The sequence below is a fragment of the Idiotropiscis lumnitzeri genome, chromosome 3 (genome assembly GCF_059441095.1).
Source record: "Idiotropiscis lumnitzeri isolate Australia: NSW breed Sydney's pygmy pipehorse chromosome 3, RoL_Ilum_1.0, whole genome shotgun sequence".
Classification (NCBI taxonomy): domain Eukaryota; kingdom Metazoa; phylum Chordata; class Actinopteri; order Syngnathiformes; family Syngnathidae; genus Idiotropiscis; species Idiotropiscis lumnitzeri.
In genome coordinates, this window is record NC_142393.1 from 1,815,456 (window position 1) to 1,838,603 (window position 23,148).

General features: G+C 41.7%; 2 protein-coding genes across 6 annotated transcripts in view; both read right to left on the minus strand.

Annotated features, from left to right (window-relative positions):
* The window catches only part of wnk3 (WNK lysine deficient protein kinase 3), a 43,838-nt gene extending 29,300 nt beyond the window's left edge, over positions 1-14,538 (minus strand). For 3 of the 4 annotated variants that reach the window (XM_088289599.1, XM_088289602.1, XM_088289600.1), the window contains exons 1-2: positions 13,902-14,538; positions 2,673-3,728 (exon numbers count right to left, since the gene is read on the minus strand). In XM_088289599.1, the coding sequence (XP_088145725.1) occupies positions 2,673-3,374 (702 nt within the window). In that variant the 5' untranslated portion in view covers positions 3,375-3,728; positions 13,902-14,538. The remainder of the gene's footprint in view (positions 1-2,672; positions 3,729-13,901) is intronic. The other variant, XM_088289598.1, reaches the window with a different exon arrangement.
* An 862-nt stretch (positions 14,539-15,400) lies between these two features.
* Positions 15,401-23,122, minus strand: fam3a (FAM3 metabolism regulating signaling molecule A). Of its 2 annotated transcripts, none has more exons than XM_088291877.1 (10): positions 22,805-23,122; positions 20,689-20,729; positions 20,500-20,610; positions 19,635-19,658; positions 18,581-18,707; positions 18,267-18,325; positions 18,137-18,187; positions 17,549-17,633; positions 17,061-17,187; positions 15,401-16,291 (listed from the first exon to the last, which is right to left on the minus strand). In XM_088291877.1, exons 2-10 carry the CDS (start codon positions 20,699-20,701, stop codon positions 16,193-16,195), a joined length of 696 nt encoding a protein of 231 aa, XP_088148003.1. In that variant the 5' UTR covers positions 20,702-20,729; positions 22,805-23,122; the 3' UTR covers positions 15,401-16,192. The 2 variants fall into 2 exon arrangements, with proteins under 2 accessions (XP_088148003.1, XP_088148004.1); XM_088291878.1 differs by having other exon boundaries at positions 18,581-18,704; positions 22,805-23,121.
* Positions 23,123-23,148: the final 26 nt, after the last annotated feature.

Genomic DNA, 23,148 nt, shown 5'->3' on the forward strand with positions numbered 1-23,148 from the left:
TGAATCGACTCTTTGCTGCTTGTAGAATTTCACAAAAAGGGCAAGAAGAAATATTGGAAGAGCAATGGTGTCCGCTGTGTGCGCTTTAATTCCTTCTTTCATGCCGGGTTTGCCTTGACTACCTCGTCTTTGTGGAGGGAGGAAGATAAGCAAGATGCTCCTATGAAAGCATCCTCTTGTAAATGGTCTTCTTAAGGCATTATGTTATGTAATCCTTTTGTTTGCTGTTAGCATCACTGTGAGCCAATTATAATTTAGATGTCATCAATCTGGCTCGCCCAAGCACTCATTCAAATGTCACCGTGCTTTGCAAGGACTTTGGTAATCAGGAGTAAACGGCGCCGCTCATGTGACAAGAGTGTTGTAGTCAACGTGGCGCGGCATCCAACAGTATCAAGTGAATGTGTGTGTGTGTGCACGCCTGAGTTTCCCCTCTGCATGTGGTGACTTAGTATTAGCTAGGCAACCGCTCTCTGGGAGGGATGCCATCGTAATCCTCCATTTGGCTCATCTCTCTCGCACTCCGTCTCACAGTTGTTTTCTCACACGCAGGGCCTCTTGTCACTGTTGTACCGTTCCTCTCACACTCTCAATGTGTTTTCTCGTTAGCAACATCCTGCCAACATTTCACAGAATACTTGACATAAGAGCAGACAGTAAAATAAAGCAGGTTTTTTCCAACCAGCTCTTAAATAAGTGACAAAACACACACACGGAGGGAGTTAATTCGTTGACGCTGACTGAAGTGAAGTCTCGGAAGGTGTGCTGAAGCCAGTACAATTTTGGAACACAAGTCCATGTTGCGCTGATTGGGCACTTTTTGCTTCCACAGTGTGGCTTAGCAAAAGGTTTGTGAGTGTGAGCCAGCTAGCGAAGCAATCTACGTCTTCACTCACGGATCCTCCTAGAGAACAGATTTGGATTCCCAAAAATGCTGCTCGGAACAGGCCGAACCTCGTCTCAAGCAGGAAGTGGCAACTTACTGCAAGCAATGCGGTAACAGCGTTTAACATGGTTGAAAATAGGCAACACGTGTGTTCGGGAAACCGTGCGACTACAGGAAACCATCGTGACAGTAAAACACGCACCAACGCCGGACAAAAAGTCATGGACACCATCGGAGGCTTTTCTGCTTCGAATAGCCAAAGAAAAAAACAGACTCAAATGATTGATGCTAGTTAAACTGAGGTAGAGCGATGTGAGCCGATGGGTCACATGACACGACGATGCGTCAGTCATTGTTTGTTTGATGCTGTTGTTTTAGCGCTGCTCCAGTCAAGTGGTTGACTTGGCAAAAGGTCAACTGATCTCACACTGAAATGATACTTTCATATTATAACAACTATTCAACTAATCCATTGTTGCCAATTTCTATTCTTCTCTTCTTGTAATGTTTTTGTTCTATTTAGTGATGGGTTGGGCCTCTCTTGTGGTGAACGTGGAACAGGCTGTGCAGGATAAGCGTACATTTAATGTGCTCACAATTCAAGTTGGTTATATGCATAAACTTATTTCGGTAACCAAGTGGGTCGCAGCGTGGCTGCTAGTTGTCAGTCTGCAGAGGATAAGCTCCAAACCAAACACACAAAGCCAGCGGTCAAATGAAAGAGGGAAGCAACAACACTGCTTTCTATTGTACTTTCTTTTCTCCTCCACAAGAATGTCTCCCACTTGTCATGTTAGCTACATGATGCAATGTTACGCCTCATGACATTAGACAAGCAACAATGAGTGCGATCGGTTTGGGCCCCAAACCATTTTTTTCGTCATGGTTAAAATCAAAGATTCAAATTAAAATAATGTGTTTGAGTGAATAGAAAATATCTGGCATTGAGTCTATAATTCCATCATTCATAACAGCTCAAGAAAAGACAGTCATGGACCAGTCCCTCCAGACACTCTCAACTCCTCTTTGACATGCTGAGATGTCAAGGTTACAAAGGAAGAGTTCTTGTAATTCGACATCTAAAAGAGACCCGATTAATTAGTATTTTAAAAAAGGGAACTTTCTCAGCCCATGCACCCAAAAGTCCTGCAATGCTGTTTTTTTTTTTTTTTGTTTGGTTTGGTTTTTCAAGTGGAGCTGCGAATTGCCTGCCTACGGAGCAGCTATGAAAGATGGAAGAGAGGCGGGATGGTCGGCGCCTGAAAGGAATAGATAAGAATGCAATACGCGTCTATGTCTGACTCACGCTGGCGCTGACGCGACCAAATGATTTGTTTGCGGAATGCCACGTGGACACGGTAATGTCCCGCTTTGTTGGATCCTGTGTGAAAGACGCAAAGAAAATAAATAAATAAATACGGGCTCTACTGTGGCATCATTTTGAGGTGTGTAAACGGGACCTTGATGCCAAAACATCAACCCAAGCTACTTGCAGGAATAGGGACCAAGCCCCACTGATAAAGGGGTGTTGGGGGGAACTAAACAGGACTAACTGATGCCACACTAAGAATGTTTAAACTTGGGCTGTCAATATTTTTAGAATTGCTCAGTCTATCCATCTATCCATCCATTCTCTGAACCGCTTTTCCTCACGAGTAAAAAGCCGAGGTTTTTCAGTGACGAGCTCAAGATAAGTCCTACAGAACAAAAACATGAACGAGTGAATCAGGAAGGACTCATCGACAAGGGTTCAGTGACGTGTGAAAGAAAAGAGAAGTCACAATACCTGAAGTTCACACCAAGCCACCTCCACCCAGGTCTCAGTGTCCAGGCCTTTGTAGACGGTCTTGAAAGCTCCTCTACCCAGTTCAATGTCAAACTTGAGGAACCGGCCTCCCGGAGAGGTGGCCACAGCTTTCATCTCTGCCTCCTCCTCCTGCTCGCGCTCCCGCTCTCTCCCCTTTTGGGTTGGCGAAGAAGGAGCGCCACCCTTGCCAGGCTCCGGCTCACCGGGGCACGATGGGTCCTGGCGCAGGACAGTGCAGGACACAGCTCCTTGCTGCTGAGCACCGCTGCTGAAGACTGGATCGAAGGAGTGCAGCTCCAAGTCGGGCGCGCTGTGGCGAGCTTCTGGCAGAGCCACTCCATCGTCCTCCTCACAAATCTCCACGCTCTTCCTGAAGAAGCGCTTCTCCCTCCGCTGACTTTTCTGGCCCGTGTCCACCGGCAAGTCGGGCGTTGAGAAGACGGTTTCGGGAGTGACGAAGGCCACCACAGGTTCCCGATGAACTCCTCCTGTGCCTCCACGCTCTGCTCCTGGCCTTCGCCACCCCTGAGCATGAGATGGGAGGACATCAGAGGGGCTGCTGCTTGACCTGATCCTCGGCGTGTTTGCACCAACCTCCTGCTCAAGGTCCTCCTCCCTCTGTCCATCTGGTTTCTCTGACGAGTCCTCTGTGCCAGTGGGTTCTCCTGGGTCGGTAGCCATGGAGATTGCTTTATTTTTTTTTTTTTCTCCACGAGACCTCCTCTGCAGTGGTTCTCCTCCGTCAGTCCCCGTCGCTGTTTCTCACCAGACTTTTCTTTTTCTGTGCCCAAACTCGTGACCCTTATCCACGTCCGTTCAACATTTCTTCAAGAGCGAGATGACAGGAGAGTTGTTTAAGTCCTGACTTTCCTCTGCAGCATCCTCTACATTTTTTTTCTTCAGAATCCAATTGAGGCCACCAAGAAGACAAGCAAACAGCACTCCTTCAAGGCCTTATTAACGCACACAAAGTGCGTAGTTCCACCAGGTTGCCGGAAGGGATGGAGTCTTCCAGCGAATGTCTTCAACTCAAGTCTGCAAGACACCAAAAACAACACAGACAGTTAAGAGGCTGAAAAGGACCATGTTGTCATATAACTGCCATACTTTTGTTCTGAAAGTCGCACATTTGATACCCTCTTCATTTCCAAGGAATATGAAACAGACCTGAGATAATTACAACCTACTTAAGAGCTCAAACTAAACTCTCTCAACTGGTGCATAAACAACCCCCGCAGACAACATTACACATATAGTTCGCTTCCATCTGCTTTAATCTTGGTGCCGTGCTGGATAATCGTGTTTCTGACCTCACTTTAAAACCTGCTTGCATGCATGTGTAGACATTATTTTATATTTGAACCCTGTCAAGAAAGCAGGCAGTCGTCACAAACAACGCTGCAACATTCATAGTCACAAGCTCGTACTGTATGTCCTGTTTCGGACGAGTGAACATTCACAAATGTTTATGTATTTATTTATTTTTGAAACTGCATATTAATGTAAAGGGTGAATGTAGCTGGATTTGCTTTGTGAATTACCCCAAAAATGGCCGGTGCTTCTTTTTCCACCTTTTAGTTGCGACGACACTGTAAGTCATGAAGACGCGTTAAAGTTGAGATTTGAATCGCGAGATAAATTGGAAGAATTTCCCGACCAGTAATCACAAATTGAATCTGTACGATCTGTCGCCTTGTCGAGCAGCCAAAGCAGTGGATCAAGTTGATTTTAATATCCAACAAAGTTTTTTTTCTGCTAAAGGGACAGTGTGTAGAATGTATTGCCATCTAGTGGAGAGCAAATAAACTCCAACAAGCTAAGTAGGTGAATTTTAAAACACACGCGCACTACGGTGCCTCAGAGAGACCTCACTTCGCAAGTCTTCCACCAATTTCTTCAACAGAGACCACAAACGACTTCTTGGTTTCCCTCGCGTGAGGAAGTAAGTGCACTGCATTTGTTAAACATGCTGTAGTCATTGATCCAGCAAATTTGTGATCGGGTGATCGTCTCCTTCAGGTCTACGTAGCAAATAGATGGCGATAAAACATGTAACATTATTAACGATTACTCGACCATGTTTTTAGCACATTATGGAATTACTAGTGGGTTCTTAAAAAAAGAATAAAATGTGAACAATCTCAACATTTGACAATCTGTCCCTTTAAAGTACTTTTACTTTTACTCAAGCAAATCTGTCAGGTACTCTATACAACACCGGCTGCGGTTAGTAAAGCCCTTCCTGATCATGAAATATGGATGAAGAACTATGGACCTCAGTTCAGAGTGAATATTTCATGCGCAACGGGACGGACAAAGCGTACTGAAAGTATAACGGTGGTGTGATTATATGGAGCTTTGGAATAGCTCCTGAAAGCCTCGGGTGAAACTATTTACAAAGGATTTCCAGAACTGCTGTTGAGTAAATCTTGATATTCTTCTCCTTGTTATTATCAAACAAGACTAAATGACGATTGAAGTCGCGAATGAACGCAACCTGTCTAAAAATGATCCGTTAAAAATGATAAAAGAGGCTTTAAACAATGCCTTGACTTGAAATCAATAAAAGAGAGGAAACGACAAAAGCAGCTAGCAAGAGAGGCAATTGTAGCCGTGTACATCACCAACAGATGAACTCAAATGCATGACACAATCTACAAATGGTCGGAAAAGCATTTGTTCACCAAAAGATGCCCTGGTGTGCTGACGGCCTGCATGGCAAGATGAGGTCACATCTGTTGACAGTTTCAACTCTCAAAAATGTTTGAACTTTAGGGGTTGTTTTGCATTTGAGCAGGGAGAATGTGTTCACTATGTCCCAAAGTGAATTGGGGCAGTGCAAGTGAAGAGTGAGGTCCAAGTCGCGATATGAACTCACTTTTACGACTTCTCATGCTTTGTTTGTCAGTGAAGGGCCACTGCTGTAAATCAATCCGACGTCTGCCGTCGCTTCGGCTTTAAAGTCGGCATTCGAAAATGACGAAAGAACACACAGCAAAAGCTGTCGGAGACACGGACTACTTCGCTCCTTCAGCGCATGCATGAGGAGTAGTACCTCGCCACGCCATGGGCGGCGAAAGGCACTGCGCAGCCTTTGACGGTGATGCCCAATAATGGTGGTCTTTCGTGAATGAGAGTGATTATTTAGTCTTACTACTGCGCTCTTCTGTCCAGCCAACAATTATGTCCATAGAGATGTGAAAATGAGAAACTTTCATTTAGTTGAGAAATAGCTTCAATTTATACAGTTTTCCTGCTTTCATCACTTCCGGTCCTTGTCCATTTAACCCGACAGCCCGACCCAATTGTGCATGTTGAATTGGGCTGTAGCATACAATTTAAAGGTGACATCAAGTATTTGAATTGTTTGTCTACAAATAGTTGGCTGTGATCTGCACATGCAAAAGTCAACATTTATCCTCGGGTGTCAAAAAAGAGAGTGTATTGTTGAGGCAGGTTCACATTTGATTTTTGAACGGAAAGATGGGCAATTCATAGATGATGTTAAAAAGAAATAGTTAAATGAGTTTGTAAAATAGTCTTTGTCTTGCATTTTCTAAGTGTATCAATGAATCAATTGCCCTTTTGATTCTTTATTCAGATCCAAAAAATTACGGAATCTAAAATGTTGCTGGAAAATCAGTTGGGCAGACAAAAGAGGAGCCAGGGGACTGTTTGTGAGTGTGTGTGCGTGTGTGTGTGTTGGGGGGGGGGGTTCTGGACCGGTGGGGGCACATAGATGAAAGAACTGGATAAAATGTATCGAGGGGGACAGGAAAGGATTGTCATTGGAGTGTTGGAAGAAGAGAGGGAGGGAGCAAGGGGCTTTCGGAGAGGGGTGGGAAAATGTGTGTGTGAATAAGGACAAGAGAGAGATCAGGAGGGGAGGGGGGCACAGACAAAAGAGGGCTGGAGGGATTTTGTCTGATAAAATATGCGCTAGGGTTGAATGTGTGAATGAAAGCAGCAACTATAGCTGAATGTCTGTGCCAACAAAGGCGGCTACTGTACGGTTGCTTAGGACAGGACAGGACAGAACAGGATAGGGAGAGGGAGAAGACAGAGGAGGAGAGGACAGGAGACAAGAGAATTGGAGCAACAACGAGAAAAAAAAAAACCATTATTGCTGGTTCATATTATTCTGAACTTCTTATGGAGTGCTGAGTACTTAATGATACCTTTTGTTGTTTGTTGTTTTCACCTACATACCGTACACTACCCTGCTGCCTACTCTCGTTGCCTCTTGTCACATCTGCATATGTTGTATTGATTATTATGTACAATTGCCACACTGCTGCGACTCATTCTCATTTCCCGGTGATGTAAATGGGTGCCTCGATTTTACAATTGTAGCGTGCTGCTACACTCGGCTGCCACAAAACATGAACGTCCCCATTACTGGGGGACAAATGAAGGCTCATTTCAATACAGTGCATATAAAAAGGGAAGTCTACACACCTCTGTTGCCGAATGCCAGGTTGACGTGATATAACAAATTGAGACCAAAATATCACAAATCTTTTTCCACATTTCCATCTACAGCCTGTACAACTCAATGGAAAAATTATTCAGTCAAGTTGGAAAAAAAGGAAAGAAACTACAGTGACAGTGTGGTTACACACCTCTTTGAAACTGGGGATCAAATTTAATCGCATTCAAAGTCATGTAAAAGTCGGCACACACCATTCGACCATTTTAAGCGCTTCAATTAAAAAACGATCACGTTCAGATGTTCTAGTTGTCTTTTCCTGACATATTTGTCTACGCACCAGCACAAGAAGTGACCGGCCGGGCGAGAGCTTCCACAGTGTCTGCAATTTTTCAAAAAAGTAGCGTACAAAGACTTTCCAAGGCATTAAATATACCATGAACACATTTAGTGAAGACCTCACAGATGACCACTTCCTGAATGTGACATGAATCGATGAAACATGAAGACAGATGTTGCCAAAGCGCTTTGCAACAGCATTCCGAAGGGTGGCAATTATGGTTTCGCACGTTTATCAGGACCAAAAACAACACTCGATGGGTTTTTCTCGGCCCGACAGTGTTGTGTAAATCGATTAGTAGTTTTCGCGTAATCCTGCAAATAAACGAACAGTCAAGAAAGCATAAACAACCTCATGGACATAATTGACTGTTTTCAAGCTTACACCTCTGAAACGCCAACTGGCCAAAACTCACAGCACAAAACGCACATTCGACACTTTCCTGCTATTGCTCTGATGAATTCATCCATGCGTTTTACTAGAACAGGGCAATCAATCAATTTTAACAATTAATTGCCGTTTTAAAAAAAGAATTTTGCGTAGTTCTAAGATCATCCCTACTGATGTGCATTCTCAGGACACCTGTGGCAATTGAACTGCTCGGATTATTTTAGAAAACCAGTTGTGATCAATTCACTTCCCTGGGAATGAAATGACCTGGATCAATAAGAGTAGCCACGAGCATGCTCATGCGCATTGTGAATGTTTAACGGTACTCAAACGACTGAGATCAGAAACAAAAACCCAAATGAATCTTGATCAATGGCTCGGATCTTCAGAGTCAGTCGAATCCTTCAAAAGGTCAAAAGATGCTCGCTCCCTTTGCCTGCTGCAAGGTGAGCAATATACTTGTATTATTTCTAAAATAATGTTCCACTTTTGTGTTTTGGCTTGATCCAGCTCATGCCTATGTGAAGCCAAATTCTTATTTGTGAGGCTAGCGTAGCTAGCAAAGCTACATGTGCGAGATTATTAATTCTGGCTTCAAAGTGTGCATCTATTTGTGTGTCGATTCGCGTTCTTATTTTGATAGTAAACAGACTTTACGCGATCAGCCAGTTTGAAAATGAAGATAAGTCCATCACCGATTTGATCAGAAGCTGGAGCAATATATCGATTTAAACAATTTGTATATTTACCCTAAAGCTGGCCCCTGCTATGGCAATAATGCATTGGAAAAATATGATGATTTAAACTCCCCAAGAAATCTTCAAAAATGTTAATAAACATTAAAAATAACAATGATTTCAACATCTCCTTCTCTGACATTTATGCAAATAAAATTGCATGACCATAATCGCCAATCATTCAGCTGGCTCGAGCTTTTGCTATCTTGTTTCGACAGATGTAACCAAGTCCATCGACTTACTTATCACTTATGACCAGTAGCTTACGTCTGCTCCTTTTTTGGCTCGCATTGGAAGCTGGCTGACTTGTACAAGTCCCGGTGCTCACACACTTAACAATTAGTTTGTATGTGACGAAGTGAGCCCGTTTGGCTCTGGTGTAGCTGTACACATTCGGCCTCATGTACAGAAACTGTAGTGACTTTATAAGAAATCACATCACGAGAATAGCTCCATTCACGTTCGTCGTGACTGCCGTATATCGTCTATCCTCGTTTGGCAAACGTTTTGGGACGAACTATTTCTGTTCCGTGATTGGTCAAACAACACTTTTTTAGACGTAAATAAAATGTTTTTCTGACTTTTTATCAGTCAAAAAATGTATAATAAACGTTTTGCGAGAGGATGATTGAGGCAGAACTTCAGCCTCCGAGCGCAAATACATTTTCATTCACAAGACACGCGACACGGCTAAAAGTCGATTTCCTTTCCAGCTCCCCTGTACGCTGAACAACCCCAGAATCAACAAGGCTGCGTTTGCTGCAAAGTAACTGATTGCACAAATTTGGACATTACAGTCGATCACCGATTTTGTATAAAACACATCTTGACTGATTTCAATCCGATCGGTGTAATCTAATATTGAATAGAGAGCTAGCCAGCTTTACAGAAACAGTGAGTGTCCCTTGTCTCCAACTTAACGTCCATCTTTTTATTTGTTAAATGTCCTTTTTTCAACAAAAACGGTTATATTCCTCCAGCCGTCCTGCTAGAGATGGTGCAATGTAGTGTATGAATGATGATCATCAAAGTTGCTAGCCAAAACCCTCAGCAGAACAGCAGACATTTCTTGTGACCACATTCACATAAAAATGTCGTAGAGTCAAATACAGACATCAGGTTGTTGTGCTGTGACAATCTTAACGTCGTTCAACAGGTCAGTCCACTTTTCTCATCATCGATTTACTCGCTTGATTGATGTCTAGTTGTTTTTTTTCTTTTATTTCCTACAGTATAAAATAAATCAATTCTGCAACTCTTCAAAGCCAAAACAAGTGATGACTGTCTGTTTTCTTCCTACAACCACATTCTCTTTAAATTGATCAAGCGGGTGCATTTTCCAGCTCACAGACACGAACACGAGCCAGCACAGTCAGGTGGTGTCAAAGAAGAAAGGCTTGATGCCACAGACGCCAATCAAATGCCAAGCGAAGGCGTGGCACAGTGCAACCCACCAATCGCTTCAACAGGAGAAAAATTTGGGTTTCAAGACTTACAACAATTGTGCGGTTGAATTTATTACAGCTGACATTCTGTGACAGAGCAGGGGAGAAGGGTCAAAGTAGTTCAAGACCAACACGTCTGAAAATCCATACAATCCTCCGATCCCTGTCAAGAATTAACAATGTGCTAATAAAAACACAATTTGATTTTAATGTCACTTTTTTTCGATAGCACAAACTATTCAACAATGCATCCTTTTTCTATCCCGCTAATCCTGTTGAGCGTTGCGAGAGGCTGAAGAATATGCCAGCCGATTTATGGCAAAAGGGACAGGGCTCGTCAACCTTTTTGAATCCGAGAGATACTTCTCAGGTGCCAGTTTGATACACACTTCTGAGCGAGCAAATTTGTTTAACTTCTCTTTAATAATGTGCCTGATTAGAGTCATAATGAAAGGTGTCAATGGGTGACGACACTGATCACGTTCATGATTTGTCATCATAATTTAGGAAACAGGTGAATTATCAACATGCAACACTTAATTTCTAGAAATCTCTCCTGATGTTCCCGTTTGTATACCTACGCATATGTAGCAATTTTTGGAACGGGCCCACGGGCTACTCATGTGGTCCTTGGGGGGGCTTTTGGTGAGCAACTACTTTTCCCCCAAAAAGCGGCATCCAATTCTCGCTAAGCAACAGACAACATGAAGATTGGGATGATTTAGCTATTGCAGCATTTGCAAAACGTTACTACGAGGGGCGGCTCGCATAAGAAGCAATGCTTCCAATGCAATAATTCCAAAAGCCATCACTGTTTGACAAATTCAAGGTAACGTTAATATATTTATATTAGACTGCCTTAAATTGAACGTTTACAATCAGCCACCAGATTTAGCCTGTCTACAATTCCAAATCCCGAATTAATAAATTCTTGCTAGCGAGGCAGATAACATGGCTAACTAGCATGGCGGGAGGAAGGTAACGAAATTGCGGAATCACTGCCGTTCGTGCTATGCCATACTTTATTTGCTGACACTGAGTGACGCTAAGTAAAAGGCGTTATATCGACAGAGTCATTACCAAAAAAGATTATCCTCAATGGGTAACTAATGCAAGCTAATGCAACTTCATTTCACAGCATTATTAATGTAGCTCTTGAACATATCCGGCCGGCACTTGGCCCACACTCAGCATTACTCCCACAGAGCGAGACAGAGGCTGAGTGACGTGAGGAAACAGCGCAAGAGGCACCAAAGCTCACGTTGACCCGGTATGAAGAAAGAACTGCTTCTCAAGTGGAAATCAAGAAAATGAAACAAGGGCCATTAGTCGGGTCGTTAGGATTGCACTCCCGCAGCTCAGTGGATGCACGAGTGACTTGAGCACATGTTGCATTGTCCACCTCGGGAGCACATGTTGACATCCCCCGAAAACATCAAGTACATTCAAACACGCATCGATTGTTCTCCTTGCATTAGCAAAGCCAAGGCTGGAAACACAAGAACTTTTGTCCAATCCAGGTCAGGCATGGGCGAGTGGAGTGTCGGTAGCCCACACTGTGGGGAGACACACAAAACAACTACGTGTTATCTAAGTCCGTTTTTCCTTGTCTTTCATCGCCGTCAACCAGCAGGACCTTCCAGGAGCAGGGTCCAGGTGAGAAAGACAGAAGATGTCCTTAATGGGACTGTTGGGTGGAACTGACTATGCTATTTAACGTGGCAATGAGCCTTTTTTCCCCTCTTTTTTTTTTTTCCTGCAAAAGGCCGGCTGAAACGTTATGGATGACTGAGCCGGCTGAGATCAGAGTTGACTGGAGTGGCTCAGCAGCTGTCGGCCTTTTTTTAGTCAAGTGAGCACCCACTCGCCCTTGCCGTAGACATCAGATCGTCAATGCAGCAGGAAAAAGAAGAAAAACAATTTACGAAGTCCGATGCAATGAAAGCAAGTTATTTATAGTTTACGGCATGCAGACCGCAGTTCACTGACATTGTCCCTGCAGGGAACAGCTCACCGCCAATTGCCATATGAGTAACAAACAAGTAAAACTGCTCTCATTATTTATTACACATAAAACTAGGCCACAACCTTGTATGATGAGATCATTCTATGCACCTGTCATTCAAAACAATGCATATTTTCATTTGTAGATACAATCCTTAGGTGAGCATTGCAAGGAAAGCTGATGTCACTACTTTCCACATAACCTAAAGTGTCATCATCTACATCGCTTATCATGTCGCAGGTGCTGGAGCCTGTCCACTTTTAAAACTCGTTTGAAGACACATTTTTATTCTTTAGCTTTCGACTCAACATGGGACTGTCGCTGTTCTTCTAGTATCTATTGTGTATATGTTTATGTGTTTTAATTTGTGTTCTAATTTCCTGCTAATTTATATTACATCATATCTAAAGTGCTTTGTTAGATTGATAAAGTTGTATTGTATTGTATCACAACACCATCAGTGACTCAACTTAAACTAAAGTCATTTTGTTTAAATAAATACCGTAAAGTGCAACACAAATCAAACATGAAGTATGACACACATTCAACTACTGGCAACCAAACACACATATAGTTCAACAAGATTAATTTCCTTATAACATAACATAATATCATTAATTAAATGAATTGCACCAAGCCATTCATGCTAGGAACCCCAATTTTATTTTTTTAAATTTATTTATTTATTTTTTTTAACCATAGAGTTAGAGTTGATCGCCACTATTCGCGATGAACCGGGACCAGCGAGGCAGGTGAATAGCAAAAATACACATATAATTAACACCCATTGAACTGCAGCAGTGGGATAAAAGTTATACTTTTTTTTGGGAATCCACTAATTAATCTGTATTTTCCAAGTAGAAAAATTTGCAACGACCTAAAAAAAAATCCATATCACTCTTGCCCTAATAAGTAGAGAAAGAACAATGTTTCTTTTTTTTTTCTGAGCCAATACCAATTTGTAGCAGTCAAGAATACCAATTTGAAGCTGATATCCATTTTCAGTAAAATAATAAAACAAAATAAAATTAAATACATAAAATTTTCAATCTCCAAGTCTTGACGTGGACTTTTTAGATTGGCAAAAGTTGTTATTTATTTTAAAACTTTTACATCTTAGTTTTAAAATTCTAACTAAAATTTCAGGGCGATTGCAATGTCATCAGAATATCGTAAAAAGTAAAATGAAAACTTAAACTAGGAAATAAGAACTATCAATAGTTTTCTCCAATAAAGTTGTCCAACATTTAAATCCAATTTTAACTTATCTTTTTTTAAATTCAGACAAAAACAAAACGTGCAAAGAGTTCCCAGGAACAGCTCCCTTTCTTCTCTCACTCTTATAAAGTTAACTGAAAACTTTAAATAAGTCCCCGAAGTTTACAGTTTTAAATCGATCTCTTATCGACATCACATTTTTAAAAATGGCCGATAACGATATTCATGAAAACGCTAAATATCGACGCCAATATTAAGCCCGGACGATGATAAGCTGTCTGTCCCTATTAATAATGAGATAACTTTAAAGGCCATTTGAGCAAATGTGTAAATTCAAAAGTGTGGATCAAAATGGTTGGCTTTTGCATTAAAAAGAATCAAAGTATATTATAGACCAAAGTGATGCCTGAAATGCTGTTTCTGCTGCCTTACTGACTTCACAACCCAAAACATATAATAATAATAATAATAATGTGGTATTTTTCATACCCAGGGTCAAACAGGTGATGTTACACAACACAATAGTAAGTCAATAATGTAAGCAGCCATTAGAAGTGAGACATGGTCACGTGCCTCAATTGAAAAGGGGGGGGGGGGCGGGGGGATTTCGACATTAACAATTCAAATGAATAAACTTCACTCACCTGAATGCAACATTGTGTCTGTCAGGTGCCGGAGATGGATTTCTTTCAAGAAAAAAAAAACACCGAGTCACCTCAGCGAAAATAAGCGCTATGTACAAACGCAACAGCTTGATATTTACACCCAAAAAAATCTACATTTGGAAAAATAGGTCGTAAAAAAAGCCGGGCTGTTGTCTATTTTCACTGCAGGTCTTGAAGGCTTGAAAATGCCCCCGAGCAGCCGCCGACCCTCGGTGGCAACCTCGGTGACAGCTTCGATGTCTGTGGAGCTCCGCGCCGCCGGTGGGGTACGGTGCTCCGGTTCTCTTCGATCCGCAAGTCCTCAGGTTGTCTTCCGCCGGGCTGCGTTTCTTCTGGTCCCTCACACGACGCCCGTCGCCGCCGCCTGACGACAGTCCCCGTGCGCTGCTCCCGAGCGGCCATGCACGACTTGGCTAGCAGGCCAAACGATCATGTAGACCGCGCATGATGACATTCTTGTTCTTCTTGACAAGTCCACTGCGGTGGGCCAGGAAGGACGTGGCGGCTTCTTCTTGTGTCAACTCAACTGAGAGCTGCTGCTGGTGCTTCTCGCGCGTGTACACTTGCCACAGGGCTCTTCATCATCATCATCATCATCATCATCCTCCTCCTCCTCCTCCTCATCATCTTCATCAGTCAAGCGCCACACGCTTGTGACCAATCAACGAGCGCGCTGCGTCCACGTGATCACTTTTTTTCAGTCCTCTGGTTTTACAAGCCTGTACTAGTCACAGATATTTTAATTCAAGCGCAAGGGCAAATAAAAAACTGTGTAAAATACATCAACATTAAAATGTCTCATAAAAGCTTTTGTGTAAGGGCAGAAGAAAGACAATTTTGATGCGTACCTTTTGTACAATGGTTTCCTGAAGAAATTATGACTTTAGAACAAGTTGTGTTTGCAAACATCCCTGAGGGCGGGTGATACTGGAATTGCTGTTCAATGAAATACGTTGACTCAAACACATCCGCCTTTGATATTATCCTTTTATATTATTATCAACTCCACTTAACCGTGCTTGCAAGATTAAAATCCTTTAGTGTTTATAAATTGTATACAATTCAAAACATTGCCATGCCGGAAAGAAGAAATGGCAACCCCCACTAGTATAGGAATGAACCAATACAAGATTGTGGCACAACACGATTTAATTGGTCCGTCCAATTGAACAAGCAAAAGCATTGTATGCTGTTAACGATTGCTCACGTTTATATGGTAAAGCCATTTTAACTAGGAAGCAGGATCAAGATGAGTAGCTACGTATATAAGGTAAAAAAACGAAAGAAAAAAAAACGCTTGGAGCGACAACCCAAAAGGCTGACACGCTTGTCGCCCTCTGGTGGATTTCAAGAGCAACCGGACAACGGTCGAGTAAATATTGCACTTAAATTCTATCTATCTATGATTTAAAAGTAACTTTAGTCTCACGCGCGCGCACACACAGCTTTGTATAAAAATGTCATCACTCAAAAGCAGCCAGAGACAATTATTTTATTTATATGCATTTAAATAGATAAACATGTCAAATATTTACCACATAACATTTAGCAAACAAATTCCAAAAAAGCACTCAGTGAAGAAATATCAACCAGCATTGGATATTATTAAAATCTTGATCAGTCCATCATTAAACGTAGATGGCAAAGCTTCCGTGTTTGCCATATAAATAAATAGTTTGATCAAAGTGAAACAACTAACTAAATTTTCAAGCGATGTCGATAAACGCGGTGTAAGCTTGTGCATCGGCTTCTAAGGTAACAAACAGCTCCTACTATTATGCATACAATTTCACAGAAATATTCATCACAGCATTAAAAGAGCTATTTTGACCCCAATATAAAAAAACAGCGTATACATTTAAACTTCAGGCAGAACTGCAAATGTTTACCCTTCATAAAAAAATTAAGAAGCATTTTGAGAACTTGAGAATGCGGTGCAACTTTATGGAACGTGTTTTTTTTCCTTTTCTTTCTTTTGGAGGGGGGGGGGAGAAGTATCACTTTCTTTTAAATGAAGACCACCTCCAACTCCATTGTTGCATCGGGCACCTCTCAAGTTTCCCTTTTACAACTTTGCATTCACACACATTGCTTCCCAATTACCAGAAAACAATCTTTCACAACCACTTGAACATTTCCTAATTTCTACCTCATGTCCTGCGACCAAGATCTCTTTGCGTGACATAAACAGGGTGATCATCAAGTAGCTCCTTGGTTTCAATCAGTCAGACGGTCGGCTATTATGTAAACGTTCACTGCAAACGACTGAATTAAACTTCCACGGCCGGCCGTAAGGGAATACAGCCATCCATCTCCAGTGACTCTGGCCATCCTTCGTATTTGTTGCTGCTCTTACTGTTCTTCATCCGCTAATGGGAACGAGAAACCAAACAGATCTGATGTCAGCAACATGGAAAGGTGAGCTTACTAACAACCATCCGCGCTCACACTCATACCGAGGAGCAATTTAAAGTGTCCAATCAACCTGCCACGCATGTTTTTAGAATGTGGGAAGAAACCGGAGTACCCGGAGGAAAGCCACACGGGCACGGGGAGAACATGCAAACCCCACACAGGAAGGCCGGAGCCGGAATCGAACCCTGCACCTCCGCGCTGTGAGGCCATCTTGCTAACCAGTCGGGCCACCGTGCCGCCCCCACTTTTTGTTTACTGGGTATTCATTATTAACTTCATCATCATGTCGCAGTGCATTTAAAACTTAAAAGCGTGATGGGATCAATGGACTCATTGTCATTGGTCAAACTGCAATCGAAGTTACATCCACAAGCAAAACTTATGTGCCAAATTTCTGTGGTGAAAGATATTGATTGACTAGTTGCTGGTGTGGCCTTCACTACTATCCAAGCAATCTGACTCGTTGATGGTTAACTAACGACAGATTAATTTGTTGTGAGGTCATCTTTTTCATTCCATGCTCCATCATTGTGAAATAAAAAGGGCATTAATGGGGCAGTACGAAAAGATGGACACCCATGTCAAAGGCGAAATTACCAATTGATTAGCCGAGAAGAGCATTGAGATAACATTTGGTGTGATAAGGTGCTACGATATGATATTTTTAAATACAGTGTGTGTGGATGTCTGTCTGATAGCAGTATTAACACAATTCTGAAGTACCTGCTCAAACGGACTCTTGTTCTCGATGCCCTTGGCTCCAACAAACACCCAGCTGTCCCGAAAAGCTAATTCCTTGATGGCAGTGCTCCCGAGCTCCTCAAACAGTCGGCGAGACTCTGCATTCAACCTGGCAATGGAAAGGTGGGGGAAAAAAGTCAATATTTTGTTTCAGTTTGCCATTTAGAATGGGGATGTGGCGATATGTGGGATGAAACAAGAATCAGCAGTTCTGTGTGAATAATTATCATTTCATTACGAAATATCTCTTTAACCAATTTAGAGTAATACAGTGAGGAGCTTAAATAAAGGAATGGGGACTCAAAAGAAATCCCTGGGGTACTCCACTGTCTACTACAAAAGATCATGACTAAATCATAGACAGTGATAAGATTTGACAAAGTACTAATGCAATTATAAGCAAATGGCAAACGTAAGTAAACGTGCATTTTGAACTACTCATGGTGAAATACAGAATAATGGCTTGTTACTTTGTAGCCGGATCATCAAAGGAGGCCACAAACACCAGCGTTCCTTCATGGAGCGGCCGCAGATATTTCAATAGGTCAGAAACATCTGAGGGTCAAGATCACACAAGCTATTAATTGGTCGTTCAAGAGCCATTAGCACGTGACACGACATTTACAGCGGCAACCTGAAGATGGAACACGGCAAAAGCTGAACAATTTGGACTTCCTGCAATAAAATATACCATGGGGTTCTAGTGTGAGTGTTTCAGATAGTCAGATATGATCGCCAGTCGTCTAAAATGCATTTTCGGATTGTAAGCGAGCGGGACCAAGCGTATTCAATACTTAACCGTGTTTATCATTTCTTATGTCCATTGTGTTTTACAATATCACTGAACCATATTTATCATTTAATATGTACCTGTGGTTGAAATTGCAAATATTGTGCGGAAAAATGTACGTGACTGCTACGTACCGCAGTTTAATGAAATCAATTTTAACAGATAAATATTAGATCTGATCACTTCAGCTTCTACTTGTATTACTGGTGGCGTTGGAAGTTCAACTTCAACTTACCACTGAATACTTGACAAGATCAATTTTTATTACCTCCTGCCCACATGTCGAAGGTCTTTGTTTCCAAAAGTTCGCCTGTCACTCCTGAAATGAGCCAAAAAAGTGTTTGTGAAAATGTTGGTCAGGTGTGTGATGAAGTCAGAAAAGACGAGGTTCATCGTACCATTCACCAAAGCAATGTTTAATCCTCTGCCAGCGTTGTTTTTCATGCTGCTTAATAACCTGTGAGTCAGTGAGACAGTTAGGTTGAAGCAAAATACTTCCTTTGCTCAAGCCTTACCTACCGAGACAAAAAATGCAGTCAGGGAAAAAAAAATACTTGAGTGTGGGACAGATGAAAAGAAAGTGTAGGGTTTTTTTTTAGCTCCCAGAACGAGACAGCACAAAAGGGGGACCTCGGTGGGACAGCGTGAAGCAAATTGAATCCAAGTGAGATGACAGGGCACACAAAGGAAACAAGAAGCAGCCAAATCTCACATCTTATCCTCCAGACAGATTTTGGGCCCAATGACGTTGGCAGCTCCAGATACCAGTCGGAAAGCCAGATGTTTGGGGGGGCATGCCGCTGAAAGGCCGCATTTATACCTGCGGGCTTTAACTTCTGCTTTAAAAAAAAAAAAAGAGGCAAAATGATCAGAATGTTTTATATTTATATTGATGAAAATGAATGATGACAATCACCGCAAATGCCCACTTTATGCATCACGTTTCAAGTGGGATTCAATTTGAGTCCAACGTAAATATAAGAACTGCTACTCAAAACAACGGCACCTTCAAGGACGATTTCAGTCGTCTCCAGCGCACTCAGTCCAGCCCGCATGCAGCGCAGATTTGACTTTTGATGATGTATGGACCAGATGTGTGCGGATGAGCGTTCATACGCACACATATTCTCTTTATAGCCACATACAAAAGAGGCTCAGGTTGCAATTGACAAAGAATCAGAATTGTACGGTGCAGACTGCATGAGCATATCAGATACGTGTCGCATATGGGCAAAGAATTATTATTATTATTTTTTTTCAAATCAGGTTGGAGCTGCAGTGTGAACACAACCGAAGCCTTCTTCAGCTCACTAGATCCAAACGGAAGCCATCCTTCATCTGCCATGAAGAGACTCGCAACTCACCTTTGTCACCCACATTAAAAACTTCGGCAAGACCTCACATCACTTGACCTTCTCTCACAACCTCACTAAGCCCCCGAGAACCAAAATCCACAGCATTTGTGATCGGGGCCTTGTCCTCGGCAACTCGAAGGTTGTCGAGAACACTCCCCACAGACTACAAATTCTTTCTAAAAAAACAAAAAAATAAATAAATAAAACAAAAAAACTTACAACCTAAGACTCCTTTACTAAACGGCATTTTGGGCTCTCCTTTAATTACTTCATGATTGGATCCAATTTTATTTAATTACCTTTTAAATTTCTTCTTTGCAGCAATTTGAGATCAATAAAGTATAAAGTATAATCCAAATAATGATTGTGTGACGTATTAAGAGCATACACAAACTAGTATTGCATCCGTACCAGGTGTTGGTTCCTGACTTGCACCTGAAAACGAGAGCGGGAGAAAGAGAGAGAAAAATCACACTTAGATGAAAAACGTTCAGATAAAAAGGGACATAAATCCATTATTCCGTCTATACAACACCAGAATCTGTATTAGGTTAACTTTAATTCAGCCTGTGTGTGCATGTGCCAAATATTACGCGTATGAAAGGAATGCTGATATAATTTTTAGGCTCCCACGCAATAAATGTAGAAATCTTGACTCTTTCGGTCACCAGGCATAAACTTTCTCGCATTATCACAGAATTGTTCCCTTGACAAAGATGATAATGATGTCAGAAATGAATTGACAACTCTGCTTATTATTGTGGTAGAAGGTAATAGAGGTGTACTTGGGCATATTTCAACATTCTAATCTTACACAATATTCATGTCCTCTTAATATAAAGCCACACAGTTGTGACTAAATTTGTGATGCTTATGGTAATCTCATATTTTATGGAAGCGACGTTCGTTTCCAAGATATGATTTCAGGCCAAAAAAAATATATTGACAGGATAAATAGTAAAAGAAAATGTATCTTGTCTTCAACCACAGTTGTCGGAACAAACGGAAAAAAATCAAATATTTACATGAAGAAGACAAGATGGATTTTTTTTTCACTATATAGACGGAATTGATCAGAGGACTTTTTAAAGCTCCGGAAGAAGACGGCAGTTGCACGTTGAAACCAGTCGAGGTACCAAAAGAACCTCAGTTGTCTGAACGAATATAAACAAATCAACTATATTGACTTGTTAAACTGTTCCTATTGTGTAGTATCGTGTTTCTGAGCTGATCACGGCAAACTGTAATAAAGGATGTGCGGCGTGGCGTCCCTTACTATTGAGGAAATGGCGCACAAAAGAAGAAGCGCTTTCCCCTCCAAACAACAGGCTTGCCAGCAGCCACGTGAGTCCCACCAAGAGCAGCGCAGCCGCAACTCGCATGGGGCCTGTGGAGGGCAAACACAATTGATGGTGCCACCAGGGCAAAAGTTGGGGAAAAAAAATAATAAATAATCAAAACCTACCCGTTAATCTCATGATGTGCTCTCTCGGGGAGCTAGCTGGGCTGTGGAGAGAAAAAAAACAAGCATTTGGTTGGTTTATGTACGTGTGAAAAGAGCATTCTTATACTCAGGCTTGGGGCTTGTCCTTTAGCCATATTCCATTTCTGATGACATGCAAAGTGAGGCTCTGAAATAGAAGAGAAGCACTTGAACGCTTTTTGTCACGTGCGAGCTGTACACATGGGCTGGACTCAGCTCCTAAATTAGCCACAGGAATAATCGTCCTTCTCAGAGGGGAAAGAATAGACAGTAATCATAATATCAACGTTATTCAAGTGTGCCGTTCTGTTAGTTAGTGTCGAGCCGGATAAGCGGATAGTAAACAGCTACGTTCCCAAGCTGTGAGTGGAGTCGCCGGCCGCCGACAAGCACGGCTCGCTCAGCACGACTAAACATCTGTAAATTGAAATGTTAAAGTGTTTGTTCAACTTTGTCTTAAAATAGAATCCCGTATTGCATTTTAACCAAATGTTGATGTCACCGTGCAAAGCAAAACTTAAACCAGGATGACCTCCACGACAGTGCTTCTTCTTCATGTGTCTTCATAATCGAGAGAGAAGACAACGAACGAACAACACCAACAGCTGCAACAAGAGCATATTATTGACAGTAACTTTCGCTTTGCACCGCAAGGGTTGAACACAAGAAGGGCCAAGTTTTTTCAATGTACATCAAAGCCCAAGAGGAGCCATTTAGCCCAGAAGGAAAGGGTGTTTCCAGGAAAAGACGAGATTTTGTTATGTAAAAGAAAATAAGACCCAGAAGGAAGGTCTGAAAAGGCATATAAATGTGGCAATCACAGCCATCCCCATTGACTTGTTTTGCGAGATTTTTGGAGTTAGTTTATGAGGAAGGGAAGTAAATGTGTGACTGGAAACTTTTCACACTTGCACGGTCCACGCCTCAATCTCACTGCCCAATCCACCACCGCCCCTTTTCCTTTTTCGAGTTTAAATTTTGTGTTTTTGTTTTTTTTGTCTGTTTTTTGTATTCTGAGCTTCATGAAATGAAAAAAGAAATCCAGGACGGGGAAGTGGTGGAGTGCAATCATCCACTTCTGGGTTGGTAATCACATTCCTCTCAGAGATGGCAGCTTGGCATTTATTTCACATTTTGCATCTTCAACGTTAAATTTGTTGCGTAACAAGTATGTAGGTTGGGAATCATTTTTGCAATGCGTGTAATAGAGACCCCCCCCCCCCAAAATAAACATCATAATAATAACAATTCAAAAAACAAAAAGGTCAACCTCTAAACGAAAACCCTGTTGTGCCAGTGTCATCGCGCACGTACTGGGCAGAACCAGCTCAAGAAAATAACAAGTTTTCTGCATATTTTTTTAGGCATTTTCAATAATCTTTTACCAAAGTAATCATTGGAATCTCATTATTCGTAGTTGTACTCCGTTGTTAAAAGTTTCTAGGGTAACTTTTTTTTCATGTAACATACACTTTAACCATAGGTAAGAGATAAAGTATAAGTGCTTTTTTGCTCAAGCCACTTGGCTACTTTGTAAAAAAAAAAAAAGAAAGGTCAGTTAAGGTCAGCCTCGGGCTATGAACGTCTTGGCTAGAGATATGTTTCTAGTGCTAACCCAAACTCAGAAATTACACTTCTATTTCCTCGTACTGGTCCTAATTACAATAAAAACAATGGGACATTTCTTATTATATTAAATCATAGTGGTGCAAAGCAATTCCTAGAGGCATTTAAACAACCTTTAATATAAAGAAAGGCCACTTTTTTATTCCATAAAAATAAAAACTTCTGTTAGTCTTCTGCAATTCTACTTTAAAAAAATAACGACCGATGCAACACTTCTACAACAAGAATAAATCGATCCCAACATAAGTGAAGCCGTTTTTAGTGTAATTGTTATCATTATAAACGTAATGTTCTCAACGAGAGGCACTTGGGACATGCAAACTCGTGTATGGGTTATAATGCCATTTTAGAACAACACATTTTATTTATATGAACATAAGAAAATGGGACTGGCGACTTGAAACTTCAAACATTGCGGAAACAAGGCAACCTAACGCTAATGGATTGCAAAACATCATTTACTCGTGTCTACCTGTTGCGTGCAGGCTGCAGTCAAGTGTTAAATTGAAGTTCTTCGTTGCAGTCGCTGAGCTGGGCTGAGAGAACAAGAAGAGTCGTTTACCCGAGTTCAACTACTTTTTTCGCAGTTTCCTCATTGGGGCTCGCGTGGTGGCTGGCGGTTCCTGCAAAGACTTGCAATAAACACGAACACAAGCGCGCGTTATTTGGTTTTCGTTAAAAACAGGGCTGGTGGAAAATGCCGATGATGTATAAGAATAAGAAATTATGTATTTTATCTTCCGGAAATAATGGCTCGTCTGCACTGAGTCTGCGCAAAAAAAGTCACGTGGTTGGTCAGCCAATCAGTTCAAGACT

Excerpts from the sequence above, each read along its gene's own strand:
- fam3a (XM_088291877.1), bottom strand. Across the intron at positions 18,326-18,580 it reads ATCTGTCTGGAGGATAAGAT|GTTATTAAGCAGCATGAAAA; the intron begins GTGAGATTTGGC and ends ACTGACTCACAG. Across the intron at positions 16,292-17,060 it reads ACAAGAGTCCGTTTGAGCAG|CGGATGAAGAACAGTAAGAG; the intron begins GTACTTCAGAAT and ends CGTTCCCATTAG.